This window comes from Cheilinus undulatus, linkage group 16 (genome assembly GCF_018320785.1).
Source record: "Cheilinus undulatus linkage group 16, ASM1832078v1, whole genome shotgun sequence".
NCBI lineage: Eukaryota > Metazoa > Chordata > Actinopteri > Labriformes > Labridae > Cheilinus > Cheilinus undulatus.
Window position 1 is genome coordinate 30,071,826 of NC_054880.1, and position 19,263 is coordinate 30,091,088.

The following is a 19,263-nucleotide window of genomic DNA, read 5'->3' on the forward strand; positions in this document are numbered from 1 at the left end:
GCCAGACAAAAGTCAGTGGCATTCTTAAAAATAAATAATAATTAATTAATCAATGAAGTAATTATTTATAACTGGCTAGCTGGAAGATGGCTAGACTAGTTAAAAGAACTAAAATACATTGTCTTTGAAATTGTTTCAGTTGAGCTGACATTATAAAATCTATGTAAGCTTCATTTTATACAACTGACTTTTTAAACAGAAAGTTCCCTTGCCATACCTTAAAAACAGAGGTAAAACAAATTGTTTTTGCCTCTTTTTAACCCATTTCTCCCCGTTAACCCATTTGTGCCATTATTAACCACTTTGAAACACTTTTCATGCCCAACTTGGCCAATCTAAACCACATTCTACATTTTTTTTTGCCAATTTTCATCATTTTCAAACCATTTTTGCCACTTGTGACCCCCCCCCTTTTTTTTTTTTACCATTTTTTTTACCTGTTTTTTCACGTTCCACCAATTTTATTGTCTGTGTTAACCCATTTTTGCCACTTTTAACCTATTTTATTTTTCTATCAGATAAGGGGTTTACATTTTGAAGCAGGATATATATCACGGCATGAATAGATTTTAAAAATATTTGTTGCTTTGATAGAAGAAGTTATTATTCATCTAAAAATATCAAATCGTTATCCCACATTTACTTGACAATGAAACATGATTTTCCTGACCTCCATGGGCCCCTAATTTGGCTGGACCCTCAAAAGCTCTCACTTTTATCCCCTCTTTTGGCTGGCCGTGTACATTGGTGGTTTTACCATTAGGTAAAGGAAGGCAACTTCCTGGGGCTTTGTCCCTCGAGGAGCCCCAAGATGAAGTCATTATAAGTGGGCAGTATGAGGCATTATTCAAATGGAAAAAGCATCAAAATTGGGTTTGGCTATCCAAGGAAGTCCCTTGGGTGCAGACAGCCTAGCGGTTAGGTTTCATCCCACGTACGCAGGCAGCATAGGTTTGGTCAATGACTCCTCTCCCGCATGTCATTCCCTAGTCTCTCATCTCCATTACCATCTCTAGCCACTATCCTATCTCTATCTCTATAATAAAGGCATAAAAAGCCTCAAAATAAACACCACACAAAAAAAACTTTGGGAGATCCTCGGCCTTTACAGCAAAGTGGAAGTGGCTGCCACCCAAACAGTCTACTCAGACAAACCAGCACAGAAGGTCGAGAACACAGGGGCAAAATACACAATGGGGTTGATATGGACAGAAATTTCCATGGAAAACACATGAGGGCAGCAAAGAGAGCTAGAAATGAGAGATAAAGATAGTCACTCAAAGAAAACATAAATAATAAAGAACCTTTGGGAAAGGCAATCGAGGGGCGTTCTCCAAAAGGAGAGACCGGAGCCAGAGGAGTAATAATGTGCCCTAAGAGATCTCAGAGCAAGTGCTGCTAAACAACCTGAAGGGGAAAAAATCAGGGGTGTGACTAGAATGGGAAGCACTCAGAATGGGAGAAGTAGCACACTAGTAGTACTGGAGTTTAAAGAGAAAGAACTGCCTCACCTTTGCAGTGTTTCAAAAGTCAAAAATAGAGGTAAGCATAGCTGCAGACAATGTAGTAAGGACCATGATGACAAAGAGTCAAAGCTCCAATTGCAAAGGGGATCACTCAGTTTTTTTCAGAGTGGGTCCAGAGTATATTGAAGAGGAGTCAAACAGGAACATAAAATATCAAATGCAGAAGCAGTAAGACCAGTGGGGGGGGGTTAAAAAAAAAAAAAAAAAAAAAAAGAGCCTAAATATAGTACAGGCACAGAGACAAAGTTTTAGCAGGAGGAATGATATTCCTGGGATTGAGGTAGCCCCTCAAGAAGTCACAGGTGGTGGTTCACAAGGAGGCCTTTCCAGCTAGAGGCATTATGGAAGATCAGTGCAAAAAAAAAAAAGAAGAGATTGGAATATTACAGAGAAAAGTGAGGTCAGATACCTGCTGGCCTTCCACACCTCAGTGGCTGTGGCCTGATCTGGATATTGGCTTTGAAACCCTTAAATGATGAGAGAACGGGGGCTGGCTGTCTTGTCAGTACAGTTATGGAACACCAGAAGAAAACCTTGCAGAAGTACAGCGCTCGCGAACTGGTCTCGTCACTTTCTAAGTGAGGAGCCTTGGTTGGGGGCAGATGAGACTGCACAAAGTCCAGAGATGCCTCATCCCACTGGGGATGCATTTGTTTCACGTCCTGTGAAACCCCAGGACTCAGGTCAAACCCAGCCATATACCACCAAAAGAGGCAGAGTGGTGAAACCTCCTCTGAGACTAGATTTGTGACTGTGTACTAGCTAAAAAGAGAATTAATCACAGATGCCATGGCTCAAGTTTGACAATGACATTGTGACTTGGCCAGGCCTCCCATCTTCAACTAGATGCTGGCCAGCAAATTCACCAGAGCCTGGAGGCTTGTTTTGCCTGCCACAGCCACAGCAGCACAACAGCTCAGTTTCACCCTCAGTGATGGTACATTCTGAATAAACAAAAGCTGCTTGTGCCCTACAAATAGGATCAGCACTCAGTGAAGAGATGCCTAACCCATTAATATTTGCATACAAGTCAACTGTACAGACCAAAAGGTAGCAAAAAGCCAGCACTTTGCCTGGGTCAAGTGGTAACCTTCTTCACATGGTCCTGGTGTGGCTTGAGGCTCTCCCTACTCCCTGATTTTCATGAAGGTAAAAAGAAAAGAGCAGTTATGAGAAAATAATGAATATAGGAGTCAAGGTGTTTTGTCAGCCTTTTATTTTGCTCCCAGCTGGCTTTATTCCCCTCACAGGCTAATATAGACATGTCTCTTTTCATTGGATTTTATGTTTTATATTAATATTTTTAAGCAAACATTTTTGCTCCAAGGTCATGTAACATCATGACTCAAAATCCTTGCTAGACCATCGTACTACACAGGCCCTACTCTGACACCCTCATGTGGTAATATGTTGCAAAAAAACAAAACAAACAAAAAAAAAAAACAAGCACATTTGATTCTTTTAGTTTCACTTCATTTATTTTATTCTCACAACAACAAATCAGTACAAATGGTTAAATTAAAAACCCTGGCAACAAATCTTTGTTAAAGTATAAAGCACTTTAACAGGATGAAAGGCCACAGAACTTTATTATTTCATTTATAGAAACTTCTGAGAAAATCTGACGTGCAAATAAAAACAAAAAGCTATCTTTTTAGCATTTAATTACACCAGAAAAGTTAAATACAAGGCATGTAAGCGTAGTTACAGTTAGCTGTTTATGACACACACATTTATTATCACTTACTTATTAGTCCAGGTGCATTTTGGGTAACCAGAGCAACCAGTTTCACATCATTTCACTATAATCACTCTGGGTTCGACACCACATCCCTTGCACACTTTCAGCATATTGTGGTGTCAAGTTATTTGAATTATCTCAGTCCATATTACCACACCGTGGTTAAAACAAAATCTCTTCTTTGTATCCTGAATTAAAGTGTTGTATAAAGGTGAGAAATATGAGTGTAATCTGTTATCAATACAGTGTTTCATGTGTATAGAGTAAAGGAATCACAATTAGGGCTATTATCTGGTGCTGATAAGGAGAACAGAAAGCTGGGTCAGCTGGACAAATTCCCATGAGCACCCAGGAGCAAACACAGCAAGTGTGTTGGGAGGAAAACGGACTTCCACTTCATGAGTCAGTTTAGGATAAAATCATCAATAACTTATAGTACATGACAAAAATTAACACACATAACAGCTGTGATAACAGCGGATTTGTTGGTCTGTCTCTGTTACCCAGAATGCATCAAACACCCAGTTTACACAAAACTTATAAGCAATCTGCTGGATATGAGCTTCATGTGACAAGAGGAAAAATTGCACTTATAACATAAACTTGCAAAAAAAAAAAAAAACAGATTCATAAGAACAACAAAGACTATACTTCTACTTACTAGCTAGATTTTGACTTGTTTCTAAGGAGGGAAATGTGTTATTATTTTCATGCCATGAGAAAACTTTTGTCATTAATGTATGGCTACTAGAGGCTATCGAGAATAGACGGCTTGATTCGTTCAGCATAAACACAGCTACAACAAACAAGCTATGGCCTGTGCACAAGAAATAGTCCAGTGTTTAGCCACCTAAAAAAACACAAATTTGTTTTTATTCGGAACCAGCAAACTAAAAATGCTGTGTGAAACAGTGGAGTTTAAGGAGTTGCTAAGCAGATTTTATCTTGTCTTAAAGTATTTATGCTATGCCAAGCTTACTGGCGCTAACCCAGCAAGAAATCCACCCACCCACCCATCCATACATCCATTAATTCATCCACCCATCCATCCCTTCATCCATCCACCCAAAACCCTAGAGAGAAATGAAATAAAAGTAAATTCCCTGGTGCTGGTTTAGCTCAGGTGGCAGAGCAGACGCCCATAAGCGGAGGCTAGAGTCCACTGGAATTGATTCCCATCCTGGCCCTGTTTGGCGCCTATCTTCCCCCACTCTCTCCCCATATTTCCTGTCTCTCTTAAGCTGTCCTGTCAAAACAAAGGCAAAAAAGCCCCAAAAATAATCGTTAAAAAAGGTTAATTTCCAAATAAGTTGGACTGTCCATTAAACAAAACCCACTGTTTTTTCCCAGTGTACCATCCAGCAGTGGCACCACTAGCCATAATCCTATTTGCACTAAGTGTATATGATACATCAGTACAACTGAAAAAGAAAAGAAAACCAAACTGTGAAAACAGCAGATCTTGTTTACTATTTTTCAAGTCTTTCCTCATTTCTGTTCTGCAGTTGTAGTCTATGGCTGCACCCACTCACCGACGTCATGATGTAAATACAATTGAAGGTGTGATTGGTGTAAAGAAACTAGTAAAGGCATGGTTTGTGATGCATGGATTCACTGGTTCAACATTAGTATCAGCTAATATCAACCCTGTTAAAAGAAATCAGCACACTGGCAGCATATTAACACCATCCAGACGGCATGTGTGGGTCAGACATCACGTCGTACAGTATTGCACACAAGCTGCCCACAATGCATCTGCTAAAAATGTTATTCTCTGTCCTGTAAATTTCCCTTGTTAAAAATATGACAACTGTCCCCTTTATTTTGAATGCAGACAGAAGCATGGCGCTTTGTACTGTTTTAAGCTGAACAGTTTTGTCTCCATGCTGACACAAGTCAGAGCATAACATTTCAGACATGGATATGGATACCATCTCCACTTTGTAAAACAAGTTCTACAGAGTGAGGAAAGTGAGAGAAAATCAAGGAAATATTCTCGTCACATACTCCTTGTCTCTGCTAATCAGTATTTTTCTTCGCTCATCTCAGCACAAGCAGCTGACAGTAAAATAGGAATGAGTAACTGAGAGTAAGCATCATGCTGCATTGCTTGCTTGCTGTCAGAACTCTTTGATATGAATCAATGTATTCAAACTGATTTTGTCACTGATGCTCTTGTGTTGCGTTTACACAGTGTAATGTGGCATAAACAAACATCAGCAGCTAATTCTTATCTGTTGCTAGTAGGACTGAATGATATTTTGTATTTCTATGGCGATGACGATGTATGCATAGGCAAAGGTCACATTGCAAGGACGTGCAATAGTCAGGTGACCTAGTGCATGTCGTGCAACCACTTCTCTGCTTTTGGATTTTAGCCAAAGTTGATGTTTTGTCATTTCCATGACAAACATGCATTTAAGTCTGCCTGAAATCCTCATCAAATATCAGATAAGTGAGCTCTGTGCAGGCGAGTCTGAGAGTCTCCTCCTTATGTCAGGCTACATGTGTCACTGCTGTTGTCACCGCGCTAGTACCACCCTTCAGGCAGATAAGTTTCACAAGGGCCATCCTGGGTGAGTGGATACCCGCTACAAAGGACACCTTATACCGGTGGTCGCTAATAATCAGTCTGTTAATGGCACAGACGTGCTGATTATCTATCTGAAAATTTAAATGTGTGCATTGCAGCGCGACAGTCATAGCAGCTCAACCCTTTGCGCATACGTGTGCATCATCATGTGTGCATGTGGACAGCCAGAGAATAAAGGTACTGTTCTATGTAATATACCTAAATATGGTTATTTTATAGATTTGACATAATGCATCTTTTAAGCCCATGCTATGCCTCTTGCAGCTTTATAAATGATGCTCTGTACAGGAACGACCAGAAAATAATTTATGATCAAGAATGACTAACAACATTAAATCAATAAATCTAAAGAACCTCAGTTTATTAAGAGCAAAGCGATAGTCTCATAATTAAGCTACGATGATAAGATGACAAAATGTGCCGGAAATATGAGTCCATACACAAGTTTACAAATCTAAATCCAGACATCCTTTGCATAACAGCAGAATAATCTGTACGAATCAGGTTTCATGAATAAGACAGGTAAGTTCTCCTTCAAGGACAAGGGGACGGTTAATCATGTTAAAATATCTGCCTGCAGGGCAAACCTTCAATCAAGCTATCCTTCAAATATACACAACATTTATCAACCATAAATATCCACACACAGAGCCCTGAGTTCACTGAAGTCCTTCAGACAATACGAGTTTTCATATTTTCGTTTCCCACAGCAGAGCTGTTGTCTCAGCAGAGAGCCGAGCTATGCAAGAGACTCCTGTGCAAGTAGTTTCATGTTTCATCTCCTCATACGTGACCTTGTAGACACAATAATTCAAGCAGAGGTCAGCAGTGTGGAGCAGGAATCATACCATCACCGAGGTCTGAATTAGTGGTGCGCCTGAAGACTTAGATGGGGAGTAGGCTCTAGACGAACTAGAAGCCTGGCCTGCGAGAACAAAAAAGAAAACATGAAAATTGATCTGCATGAACCCACAACAAAAACGACACCCCAAGTCTACAGTTGAATTCAAAATTATTCAAACTCCCATTGCAAATCAGGTTTATTGTGCAACTTTACAGACTTTCTGCTTTTTTTGCAATAAACAAATCAAACAAAAGCAATTGAAATAGCTCAACACAACAAATGCTTCAAGTGGTTTCCCCAAATTCTACCAAAAATGCAGGTTGTAATAACTTCTCTACCCTCAACATTATTCAGCCCCTCATGGAAAGCATCTTTAGTACTTAGAAGAGCACCCTTTTGCTTCTATGACCTGCTGCAAACGCCATTGATACCTTCCTTTTTCTCCCCTGTCCAGGTAGTGTAACTGTTCCTGTGATTTTGAACTTGCAAACTATGCTTCCAACAGTGCCTCTGGAAACATTCAGTGCCTTTGCTATCTTTTTTTCCTGTTCCTTGTTTGTGAAGGGCTATGATCTCTTCTCTGAACTTTTTGGACCAGTCTTTTGGCTTTGCCATATTTCTAACATTAAGTCAAATGTGGCACTCAACAAAACCCCTCACAGTTTAGATATTTCATGTGTCACAGCTCAAGCAAACCTGGTGCAACTAATGAAGCCTTTGATAAGTTGCACCAGGTGTGTTTGAAACAACACTGGTTTTGCGTATTTGAGCTGTTGTGAGGGATTCTGTTTGGGGTTGAACAATTTTGAGACTGGAGGAGTCATTATAAGTTGTATTTTTAGTTGAATTTGGGGAATAACATTGTTGCTAGTGGTGATACTATTGATAATAGATGGTTCTTGTAAAGGTAACAGAGGCAACATGGTTAAGGAAACATACCACTGAAAGAAGTTTCAAGGTGCTTTAACAAATGTAAAAAAAAAAAAAAAAAAGCTATTATTACCAGGTCAAGGTACAGTCCCAATTTCAAAAACATTGGGGTGCTGTGTAAAATGTAAATTTAAAAAAGTAATGATTTGCAAATCTTCATTCACATTAGAAAATGAACAACATATCAGATGGTGAAGCTGAGTCATTTTACAATTTCATGAAAAATATTGGTTCATTCTGAATTTGATGGCAGCAACACATCTCAAACAATAGGGACATCTTTACAATTGTGTAGCATCTCAAGAATGTTGTCTCATTCTTGTCTGATGTAGGATTCTAGCTGCTCAACAGTCCTGGGTCTTACTTGCTGGAATTTTTTTTTCATAATACACCAACTGTTTCTAGTGGTAAAAGGTCTGTCTGCCCAGCATTTACTTCTCATCAATTTTTTACACAGTGACAGCAGAGCCTCATCCTTGTCTTCAAGCAAGCAAATGTGTGCAATTTAAGACAGCATTTACTGTTGTAAGAATACTTTTAATAGCAAGATATAGTAGTGTGAAAACCATAGCTGATTTTCAAGATGTTTAAAGCCTGCACTGTAGAGCCCTGTGCATTCAATTCAACTAGTTATATGTACACATTTTGCATGTGTTCAACACTTAAAACTGCACATAGTTTCAAGCATGCTGATCCACTGCATCACAATGGCAGCTGCAGCCCTCTGATGCACTCAGTTACCTTCAGCAGGCTCTCAGTGTGCTGTCATCTTACTATTAGCGAGATCTCACATTTTTTAAACAGCATTTTGTTTTGGAAAAAAGGCACTGCTCTGTTCTAGCAGTGAGATTTGTAACCTACTCTCACAAACAGGATCTATTCTTCAAAGAGTACATTAAAGGTTAATTTTACTGCTAAATTCAGCAGACAGGAATGATGATAACGTCCTCAAAATTCAGTTTCATTGTTCAATGTGAAATAAAAGTGGATGTTGAGTGAGTTCATCAGGAAGTGAAACCAGTATTGATGCTTTGTGATGAAAACAAACCCTGCTTTGTACTGCTCCATCAGCGCTATGAGGGCAGATAACTGGCACTAATATGCATGATGTATTTCCCCACAGTTATAGACAAATAAATCTTGGTATGGAGCTAAAAGTTTCATATTATTCAAAGTATCTGACTTAGTCAAACAGAATAAACTAAGTTGAGCACACTGTAAAAGCCTATGTCACTGATCATTCATATTGTATGGTGAGGACTACAGTTGTCAAGATAACAATTTTAAACTCTGATACAAAGGTACAATTCAAACAATATCATTACTTTAGATAACAGGCTCACAAAATACAAGTCTTGGACACCCAATATTGAGTCATTTCAAGTTGTTAATTACCACAAAACCCACTTACAAATACTGTTTTAGTACCAAAATACTACCAACACTTTTTTCAAATGTTTAATCTCTTTAAGGGAGCTTAAAGCTAAAAATGTGACTGAAGATGACAAGATTTTTAAAGTTTATTACTAGTACATTTTGATACTATTGATCATTTAAATAATGTAAATTGCGTCATTTTAAATCTATTATCAAAATCGTAAAAGTACTAAATGTTTTGACAGCTTTGACTGGGACTAAATCCTTACCTTTTGACTGACAATTTCTCCATTCATGAGTGCCAACTCAACATGTATAGCCCTTCTATGGGATTTAATTATGTAATACAATTAATATCATATAGAGAGTGTAGAGCACACTGATCTGCTCTATGTATGAGTGGTGCTTTTTAAATAAATCTGCATGCATTATAACCTTGATAAGGTGCAAACGTGATCATTTTCACTGCATAAAATTGGTCAATGACTTTCAGTGCTGCTAGAACAGTCTGAAAATGTTCACCTTAAAAAAAGGCATATTTCACATATTTCAAATACTGTGAACACTCTTCAAATCAAAGTGGTCCTTGAAAATAAAACTTAATGCAACAAAAAATGATTCAGGGAGCAAAAAAATGATTTAAAAAAAAGAAAGGCAAATCCTTTCTTTCTTATTCCTTACTTTACAGCTGCGGCCACATCCTGTATATAAATTTACAGTGCTTAACAAATTTATTAGACCACCCTGACCCTTACCAAAGTAAGGTTTATGCCACAGCTGCCCTAAATTAACAGCATTGGTAATTACCAAAATCATTTTTTATATTTCTGCAATGGTTAATACACCAATATGTAGAAGCTCTTTAACCAAAATTATATTTTTAATACTAAAATATAATTAGTATTGTTATCCATGAATTTTTAGATCTACTGATTTACAAAAAATGGAAAAAATAGTAAAGTACATTAATATTTCTTGATGAATATGTCAAATTATAGTTATTTACTTGCATTCCTGAACAGAAAAATTAGTTTTAGTGGTTGAATGTTATGCTTGATTCATTTCTGCTGACTTCTCCGAGAAGCCCAGTGAGCTGGCTCAAATTTGGATAAAATCCCTCATTCCTGTTCAAAATGGTAAAATGTGGGGAGCTCACTGAAAATGAAAGAGTCTGCACTTCATGATGCTGGATGGTCTTTGAGACAAATATGACAGGTGGTCTAATAAATTTGTTAAGCATTGTACATTGTAAAAGAAGTTTTCTTACCTCCATTGTTTTTCCATATTTCTCTCGCACATTGATCAGAGGATGTCAGCTCTGATATTTGGATGTTTGGATTGGATTTGTAGTCATCTTGAGGAATAGAAAAAGTCAAACATTAATTCAGTGGTAGGAATGGTCATTTCAAGCACAGTCACTGGCATTTCTTATTTCTATGCAGTCAATAGCAATAAAAGTGACACATTTGTGATTAGCAGCAGATTATATACAGCTGCAACTCTATCTAATATCAGCAAGCAAACAGCATTAAGTCACGCTAGATGTGTCACTGTCTGGTGGTAGTATTGCATTATAGCCAGGTGTCAACAAAAATGATAGAAAGAAAATATATAAAGATGTGATAAAAAGCTGGATGAAAACGTTTTATCTGCCTAAATGAATGACCATTCAAATATTTTAAAAGCAGTTATAAGCAACAGAGAACACATTTAATTTGGATTAAAGAAGTGAAAATCTCTGACTTACTGTTGTTGCTGAATGTAAATGAACCGCTCTCTTTCATTGTCTCATTCCCGCTGTCCGACAGTGTCCTCTCTCTCCTGGAGACGGCCGGCTTCCTCGTGCTTTTCCGAGTGCTGATCCGGATGATTCCGCGTACCAGTCGACACTCAGCCTCCTGCTCGTCCATTTTGTGCTCCTCTGCAAGCGAGTTGATGAGCTGGTCGATGTCTTTGGTCTTCCTCAGAAACACTGAGTCTGAGGTGCACCTGGCAAACTCTTCGATCTGATATTCCGAGTAAAGCTCCAGCAGCTTCTTCGTGATCAGCGAGTCTACATCCTCTTCATTGTCCTCCCAGTCTTCAAACTTCATAGACTCATGCAGGGAAGGTTGGTTGGGCCGTGTGAGACTACCAGCCGGGGAGACATACGATGGCTGCTTCACTACAGCATGTAAATACTCGCCTGAATGGCAAACTTTAACCCCGCCAATGCAGACATCCCCAAGCCAGTCTGCTGCGTCTTCTTCCCTCTTGTCTTCCGGGTTCACAGCATGCAGGCTGACTTTCTCTGGTTCATCAGTGGAGCTCTCTTTTGGTGCCAGACATGGAGCGAGGATTGAACGCTGGCAGACCCTGTAAAGGCCGCAGGTGAGGATGCTGCACACAAAGCTCCTACAGCTCCTCTGGGAAGTGCAGGGATTGCAGGTTTGCGCTGTAGGAGGAGAGTCAGCTGAGCCAGGAATGAAGCCGATAGCCTCAGACTCTTTTCCATTGGCATCTTTCAGGTAAGCTTTGTGGACCTTCTTTGGCTCTGGGGCTGGGAGCCTTTCTTCCACTGGGTCCACACATCGTTCCTCGTACGATGACCTCTGGCTGTTGCTCTCACTGTGTCTATGTTTATGGTTTCCTGGTTCTGAGCTGTGTCTCAGGCTGCCAGCAGACATGACTTACAGGCTCAAAAATCTGGACAAACATGAGAGAGAATGAGGTCAAGTTAGAACTGGGCAATATGGACCAAAAATCACATCTCATGATGTATTCAACTCTTTTCTGTATAGAAATAACAAATGCCACACTGTGATCAGTCAGGACTCAGCAGGAAAAATAGCATACAAATCACAGCATGGCATCAACATGACTGAAATGACATAACAGGAGACAGCCATCAGACCACCCATAACAACATTAGCATGGACAAAAAAGATATGTTGTTCTTATTAACCACAGAGTGGCTAGTTGTTGATGCCAAACTCAGGCAGCAGTTCAGTATTCCCAAAAGTTCTATCACTAAAAGTCCATCTCCCTTTTTCTTTCCTCTTCATCAAAGTTCTGGTTGTGCAGTTGTCCTGTCATCAGACTTTCCTGCTGCTGTGGCAATTTAGCAACTAAATTATTACAGGAGGAGAATATTCCTTGTCAAATAGTATGAGTGATACACACATTTCCAACTCATTCTGCTGCTCTACTGTTTATTAGACTTACTTTCATCTATGTTTTTGGATGCGGCTGTAATGCTTTATTTGTGTTACTTGTCTGGATTTACCTGCGTGTAGGGTGGTGCAATAGGACAATCTTGGATGGTGAGGAAATACAATGTATAAAGATCTTCTAAAGATAAGTATTGAATTGGCTCTAGAACTTCTAGCTCTATACTCCCTCACTACTCCTCTTCTGCTTCCTGAAGCAGCGATGGTTCATGGCTGAAAATGAAACAGAAACTTAAGATTTAGTTCTTGAAAAGAACTCTAAGTGGCCTGTATGGAGCTGTGTCATGATTAGCTAAACCATCAATGTGCAAGAAACATTTATATGCACAATCTGCATTAAGTTTTAATTTGGTTTTAAAAGCTCAAAAGATAGCATCTTATACTGTCTGCTGAGGTTTGAAGAGGAAAGAGAGATTTACCACACCACAGTCAGCAGAGGCAGGTATTGTTGTTTTAACTGTTACAGCCAATATAATTTTACTTTTTAATGTTTTCTCCTCAGTTATTAACTAGCCTCTCTAAACAAGGTTTACCTTCTGAATAACAGAATCACAAGTGAAACTTAAAAACAGTGGGGGTTTTTTGCTTTGTTTTTTAAGGAGAGAGTCAGCAATGTCCACAAGGTCCAGGCATCAATCGCTATTTTTAATGTTCTAACAGTATTGCATTTAGCCTACGTGCATAACGCTGCATTATCTCTGCCTGCAGCTCCATCATCACATCTTAACTGAGAGCAGCAGCAGGTACAAATGTGACACTAATCCAGAGGTGAAAAAAGTAAACAACTATTGTACTCAAGAAAATGTACAATTGCTTTGGTTAAAATTTACTTAAGTTAAAGTTAAAGTACTGCTCTATACATCAACTCAAGGAAAACTAAAAACTATTTAATTTAAAGTTTACTTCAAGAGCTGAGTACTGAGTAGCTACTGAGAGGTTAAACAGTAATACATAACCTTTCCTTAGTGGCAAGAATAACAAGAGAATAGATCTCCAACCATGTTGTTCAGGCAAAGTTTACAGCAGCTGTTTTGGGACGTCATGTGGAATCACTCTGTCATTATGTGCTATGGTGTAGTCATCAGAGGTGAAAAGTGCGTTTTCCTAACCCCTTTCTAAACAAAAAGTCAATTTTATGTTTGTAATCTAAAGCAAGGCTTAAATAACTCCATCATATACATTTTTATGATCAGAAACTATTAGTGCAAATCTACAGCTATAGAAATTGTTTACTGTCCTCATACTTTAATATGAAAATCACTGTGTTTAAACATTCCTGATAAATACTAAACTAGATGTACAAAAAAAACCAAATGAGGGCACAAAAGTAAATCATTTTAAAAAAGATGCAGAAAATACAGAAATTGGGATCATAAAGTAAACCAGAATGCAGGTAAGTATATATTTGGTGCATAAATATTCAGGGAGAAGACCTCCAGAACCAAACATGTTCTGAAACATTTTTATGCAGTTATTCATCATGAAATTGTTTTTCACAATCTGTCTAGGATTGGTTGTGAATTTGGTCTGGTTCTGTTGCATCTTACGTAAAAAAAAATGTGTCCTGCTATTTTGCATAGTTTTTGCATTTGGATACATTAAACATACATAGTATATCTATATATATTTTTTTCTATCTCTCTTATAATTCCTTACATTGGTATCATTTCAGTTTTATTACCATGAATTATTTGGGGTTATGAATGCATTCTGAAAACCTCTTTTGCATTGTACCTCTACGCTGTTGTTGTTTCAAACCTCTGTTCCCATGATGCTGATAAATGAATCTCACCTGAGTCTTGTCTATGCCCTGATGAAGACCATGTGTAGGTTGAAACTAGTTGTCATTTTCTGTTGATTTTATTGTCTTTTATTACATATGCCCTGAGCTATTAAAGGCTTTTCAGCTTTATCCTTAAGTTGAGCGAGTGTGCCTGAAGAGTGTGCCTGGTGGCTTCCCCCTTTTTGACAATTTACACTTCACTCTTCCAGAGCACCCGACTTTTACCTGGAGTTTACCACACAACAAGAACATGTGGTAACATCTCTCCTATTCTTAAAATTAGGAAGACTTTGAATATCCCACCATCTACAGTACAAAAATCATCAAAAGATTCAGAGAATCTGGGGAAATTTGTGTGGTCAAGGGACAAGACCAAAGGTTGGAGTTTGCAAAAATCCTCCATGTGAAAGCCAAGCCGGCCTTCATATTTTGCACTGAGGAGAGGTGTTCATCTAGCCACTCTAAGCCCAGATTGGTGAAGGGCTGCTGTGATATTTGTCCTTCTTGAAGACTGTCTTATCTCAACACAGGGTCTTTAGATCTCAGTCAGAGTGACCGTCAGGTTCTTGGTCACCTCTCTCACTAAGGCCCTTCTCTCCTGATTGCTCAGTTTTGCTTGATGACCAGCTCTTGAAGAGTCCTGGTTGCGCCAAACTTCTTCATTTGAGAATTATGGAGGCCACTGTGCTCTTGGGAACCTTCAGTGGACCAGAATTTTTTCTAGCCTTCCCCAGGTCTGTGCCTTGCAACAATCTTGTCTCTGAGCTCTGAAGGCAGTTCGTTTGACCTCATGGCTGTTTTTTGCTCTGATATGCATTGTCAGCTGTGGGGCCTTCTATAGGGAGGTGTGCGCCTTTCCAAATTATGTCCAATCAATTTAATTTACCACAGGTGGACTCCAATCAAGGTGCAGAAACAATTCAGAGAAATGGGGGGAACCTGAGCTAAATTTCAAGTGTTTTTGCAAAGAGTCTTAAAAATAATTTCAGTTGGTTTTTACTTATCATAAACTTGTAAAAAAATCTAAAATTGCTTTTCACTTTGCCATTATGTAGCACTGAGAGTAAAGTTAGGAGAAAAACATGTTTTACAGTAGCATCAGGCTGCAACATAAGAAAATTGAACAAAGTGAAGGGGGTCTGAATACTTTTTGGATACACTGTATGTGAACACGATCCAGAAATACTGCTGTCTTCTCTGGGCCAAAACTCACAGAAAATGGATTGGGGCAAAATGGGAAACTGTTCTGTGGTCAGATGAATGAAAATTTGAAACTATTTTTGGAAACCACTGATGCTGAGTACTGAGGGATCATCCACCTTGTTATAAGTGCACAGTTCATAGGTCTGCATCTCTGATGGCATGGTGTTGTATCAGCGCCTATGGCGTGGACAGGTTACACATCTGGAAAGGCACCATCAATACTGAAAAATATAGAGCAACATACATTCCCATCCAGGCAACATCTCTTACAGGGAAGGCCTTGCATATTTCAGCAAGATCATGCTAAACCACATACAGCATGTCTTCGCAATAGAAGAGTCCGGGTGCTGAACTGACCTACCTGCCTGCCTGCAGTCCAGACCTTTCACCAATAGAAAACATGTGGTGCATCATAGAATTAAAAATCCAGCAAAGAAGACCCAGGGCTGTTGAGCTCCTAGAATCCAACATCAGACAAGAATTGTGCCATTGTACTATCTTTAAAAGAAGAGGGGATGCTACACAAAGGTTAACATGGCTCTGTCCCTACTTTTTTTTTTAAGATGTGTTGCCATCAAATTCAAAATGAACTAAAATTTCTGCATGAAATGAAAAAATGTCTCTGTGTCAACATCGGATGAGTTTGGGAATATTGGTAAATGGAACATCAGATTACCAATAAAGGAAACATGCCTAAAAAAAGTCATCATCATAAAAACTTGACATGCTGCCTGCTCTCAGTCAAGTAAAATGTACCTAAATGTTGAAACAGTGTTAAAAGTGCATGGCTGAACACCTTCTGACTTTTATTTAATATGCCCAGGAAAAAACTAAAACCACTTGTAGCCACCTGAGGGCATCTCTCTTTAAATCACATGTGAAACTACTATCCCCAGGTGGCAGGTAAAGTCACCAAACTGGTTCAGTAGAGGATGTGTGGCAAACAGAAGAAGACAGTTTATCACACTGAATTCAACGTATGCAGCTGTGGGCATTTTGAGCTAAAAACAGCTTTGTAGGCGAACTGTCACAGTTACATAAGCAGACAAAATATCAGATCATTTTAATGTTACAAATAAGGTGCTTCATTAATAGTAACACGTAGTGAATTGCTCATGTGTTGACATTGTGACGCCGAAGCAAGGCAAACTAAAAAGCTATTTAACATCGTTACATTAAAGGCTCCTCTCTACTGCAGATAACCCGAGTACTAAGTTTTAAGCATTGCACCTGTTCAGGCTGTCAAGGGCCACCATTAAAAATCAGTCTCTTTTTGAAGACCCTTCACCCTTCTTTCCTAAGGAGAGTATCTGCTAGTTTTCACAGTAATCTGACGAAAAAAAAAATCATTTTAACCTACGTTATCTATAACATTCCTTTAGGTAATTGGGCCTATATATAAGCGTAAAAATGCACAATTCTTAGATTGAATCTGGTTTTACATGCCGATGGTATCTGCTTGGTTGAGTGTTTACACTAATTTTTTGCTTAAAGCAAAGACATGGACTATCTAATTAAGTTTCTCCATCATTTATCTGGAAATTAAACGTTATTGTTTGCCAAACCTAAGGACAAAGCTCTTTTCGTGCACGAAAAAGTAATTTCACTTTCATGGCGACTTGTCATCGCGGCTCTTTCCTCCATTAGAGGACTTCTGGACTCCACACTAAACATTACTCACAGTAAACACGGTGCTCCTGCCGACCAGCTCCGGGATTATCGCAGTCTTCTTCACCTTTCATTAAACATTTCTGTTTTTATCCTCTCTGAAGCAATTCTTACACACACATTGCTTACAAATGCCAGTTTCGGCGAACTTTTCGACCAAATCCGTGTACCTGAGCGTCAAGGTGGAGGAAACGCACCTGTAGCCACAATAACAGCAGCACTTCCGGTTGTGACTACAAGAATAAAACGAAAAGCACACTTCTACTTATTTTAGCTTGCAATTATTTTACAGCGTGAAAACGGTCCTTTCACAATTAAATCCACGAAGAAAACTGTCATCAAACGTAGCACTTCCATGACCTGATAGATTTAAACGTCATAATGAACTCTTTTGTTAAGATTGTTTTTCCGGTGTTATGACGAGCCGTTTCTGGCTTCCTTGAAGCGAAGATATTGAATATTTATTTATGTAACAAAGTTGATTTTTGTCATGAGTCTTTATTAAAAAGGCTTTTTAGATCTTCCTTATCTAAAATTTCTTTACACAAGTATTTAATCCAGCAGTGGACTTGGTGTGTTTGAGGTGCAGGGACAAAAATAACAAAAAAAAAAAAAAAGGTACCTCCAGTATGCAGTGGGGCACCAGTGCATAAAAAAGTTGTCATACACTTATAGTTTTAAGGTTATAGTAGTTTGAAATACTGAAATAGTTAGACAGCCCACTTAAGATAAGATTAATATTACACCGATTATACCATTGTGATTTAACAAACGGGGAATTGTAACTATTTAACCATATATTTTACAAAGGAACAGGTGGATGTAAATGAAAAGGAACACCATTAGGGGAGCAAGTGGCCTAGTGGTTAAAGGCGCTCCCCATGTACAAGGGCGGCCTGGGTTCGAAACCAGCCCAAGGCCCTCTAGCACATGTCTCTCCTCAACTCTTGACCCTGATTCCAACTCTATCCACTGTCCTCCTCTATCTAATAAAGACACAAAAATGCCCAAAAGAAAACAAATATCATTGCACTTGCTCCACTATCTGGCCTCTAGAGGGCACACTGTCAGGTTTTGATCACCAATAGGGTACTTTCACTTGGCCATATACAGTAGAGGTATAGAGAGATCCTCCAGAGCAATTTGTCAAATTTTGCCCACTTGGAGGACACCCTAAAGGGCACTTTTTCAAATTTATCCCACTTAGAGGGGATCCAATCAAATTTGACCATTAAGAGGAGATTCTAGAGGACACTTTATCATATTTGGCCATTCAAAGGGGATGCTTGAGGGATTTGTCAAATCCTGCCCATCTGGAGGCAATTTTCACCAACTATGACCAGAGATGATCTTAGAGGGCAATTTATCAAATTTTGCCCACTTAGAGGGCACCTTTAACAGTTCTTTGTCAAATCTGGCCCACTACGAGGGCATCCAAGAGGACACTTTGTCAAGTTTCACTCACTTGGAGAGCTCCTCATTTGGCCACTGTGAAAGACATGAATAAGGGAAATGTATAGCTGATATTTTCAAATGTCAGCAAATAGATTTGACAAGTTTTATTGCTGTCAGAAAACATTTGTCTCACTCTATAGAGCACAAAATATAACTGTAGACAATAGTCAGACTGACAGACCCAGTGCTAACCAGCAGACCTATCATAAGGCTTACAGAATGCATTTTTCAACACACTGGCACGTTTTTGACAGTTGCATGTTCATAGGCCTGTGGTTTAGGAATACTTGTACCTATGATGCGGGCTATGCTGTTGCTTTTATGCAGAACTAGGAATCAGGATTCGGCCTTTAATACCATTATTACTCTAAAAATACTTTAAAGGTTGGTTTAATTTCAGATGTCCTTCACCCATTTTCCTTACAATTTAGCGTAGTTTGCAATCAGCTCAGTTTGTGATTCTCATTTTACAGTTACTAAACTGCAGAAATGGCTCCAATTTTGCATCAGCACGAAAACCAGTGCAACCTTACTAGAGAGGTTTTAATAGAATGCAAAATAAATGAAGGCCAAAGTCACTACTTCAAATCACAGGCATTTCAGCAGTTACAGCTTGATTTTGAGTTTCAAGGCATTGTGGCAACTTCATATGAAGCACAGTGGCCTCAAAGCTCATTTGGGTCAAAATAAGAAAATGTATTGATAAAAACATTTCACTGATACAGAAGTTAATAAAATTAAACTGAAACAAATCATAATTCCCAGTGGCTGGATGCCATAGCATTTAAACTGACATCTCATTGGTTTAAAGCCTTTAGTGTCTGCATAGAAAGTTAATCGCTGCATTAGAAGAAAGTTTAACTTGTCATGTTTGTTTTACACACTTACGAGGCCATGTAGTTCTTCAAGTTGACGGTGCACCATCAAATTACTA

The 19,263-nt window shown here is 38.8% G+C and overlaps 1 protein-coding gene across 2 annotated transcripts; it reads right to left on the reverse strand.

Moving 5' to 3' along the window:
• Nucleotides 1–6,204: 6,204 nt before the first annotated feature.
• LOC121524581 (keratinocyte differentiation factor 1-like) lies at nucleotides 6,205–17,083 on the reverse strand. Of its 2 annotated transcripts, XM_041810029.1 has the most exons (5): nucleotides 17,045–17,063; nucleotides 15,323–15,383; nucleotides 10,759–11,696; nucleotides 10,279–10,365; nucleotides 6,205–6,785 (listed from the first exon to the last, which is right to left on the reverse strand). In XM_041810029.1, the coding sequence occupies exons 3-5, from the start codon at nucleotides 11,675–11,677 to the stop codon at nucleotides 6,703–6,705; spliced, it is 1,089 nt and encodes a 362-aa protein (XP_041665963.1). In that variant the 5' UTR covers nucleotides 11,678–11,696; nucleotides 15,323–15,383; nucleotides 17,045–17,063; the 3' UTR covers nucleotides 6,205–6,702. The 2 variants fall into 2 exon arrangements, with proteins under 2 accessions (XP_041665963.1, XP_041665962.1); XM_041810028.1 differs by lacking the exon at nucleotides 15,323–15,383 and having other exon boundaries at nucleotides 16,888–17,083.
• Nucleotides 17,084–19,263: the final 2,180 nt, after the last annotated feature.

Bases quoted from the DNA above. Each gene is read 5' to 3' on its own strand.
- LOC121524581 (XM_041810028.1), bottom strand. From the start codon at position 11,677: ATGTCTGCTGGCAGCCTGAGACACAGCTCAGAACCAGGAAACCATAAA. The intron at 10,366-10,758 runs GTAAGTCAGAGA...CTATTCCTCAAG, and splicing joins ATTTACATTCAGCAACAACA to ATGACTACAAATCCAATCCA. The intron at 6,786-10,278 runs GTAAGAAAACTT...TTGTTCTCGCAG, and splicing joins AATATGGAAAAACAATGGAG to GCCAGGCTTCTAGTTCGTCT.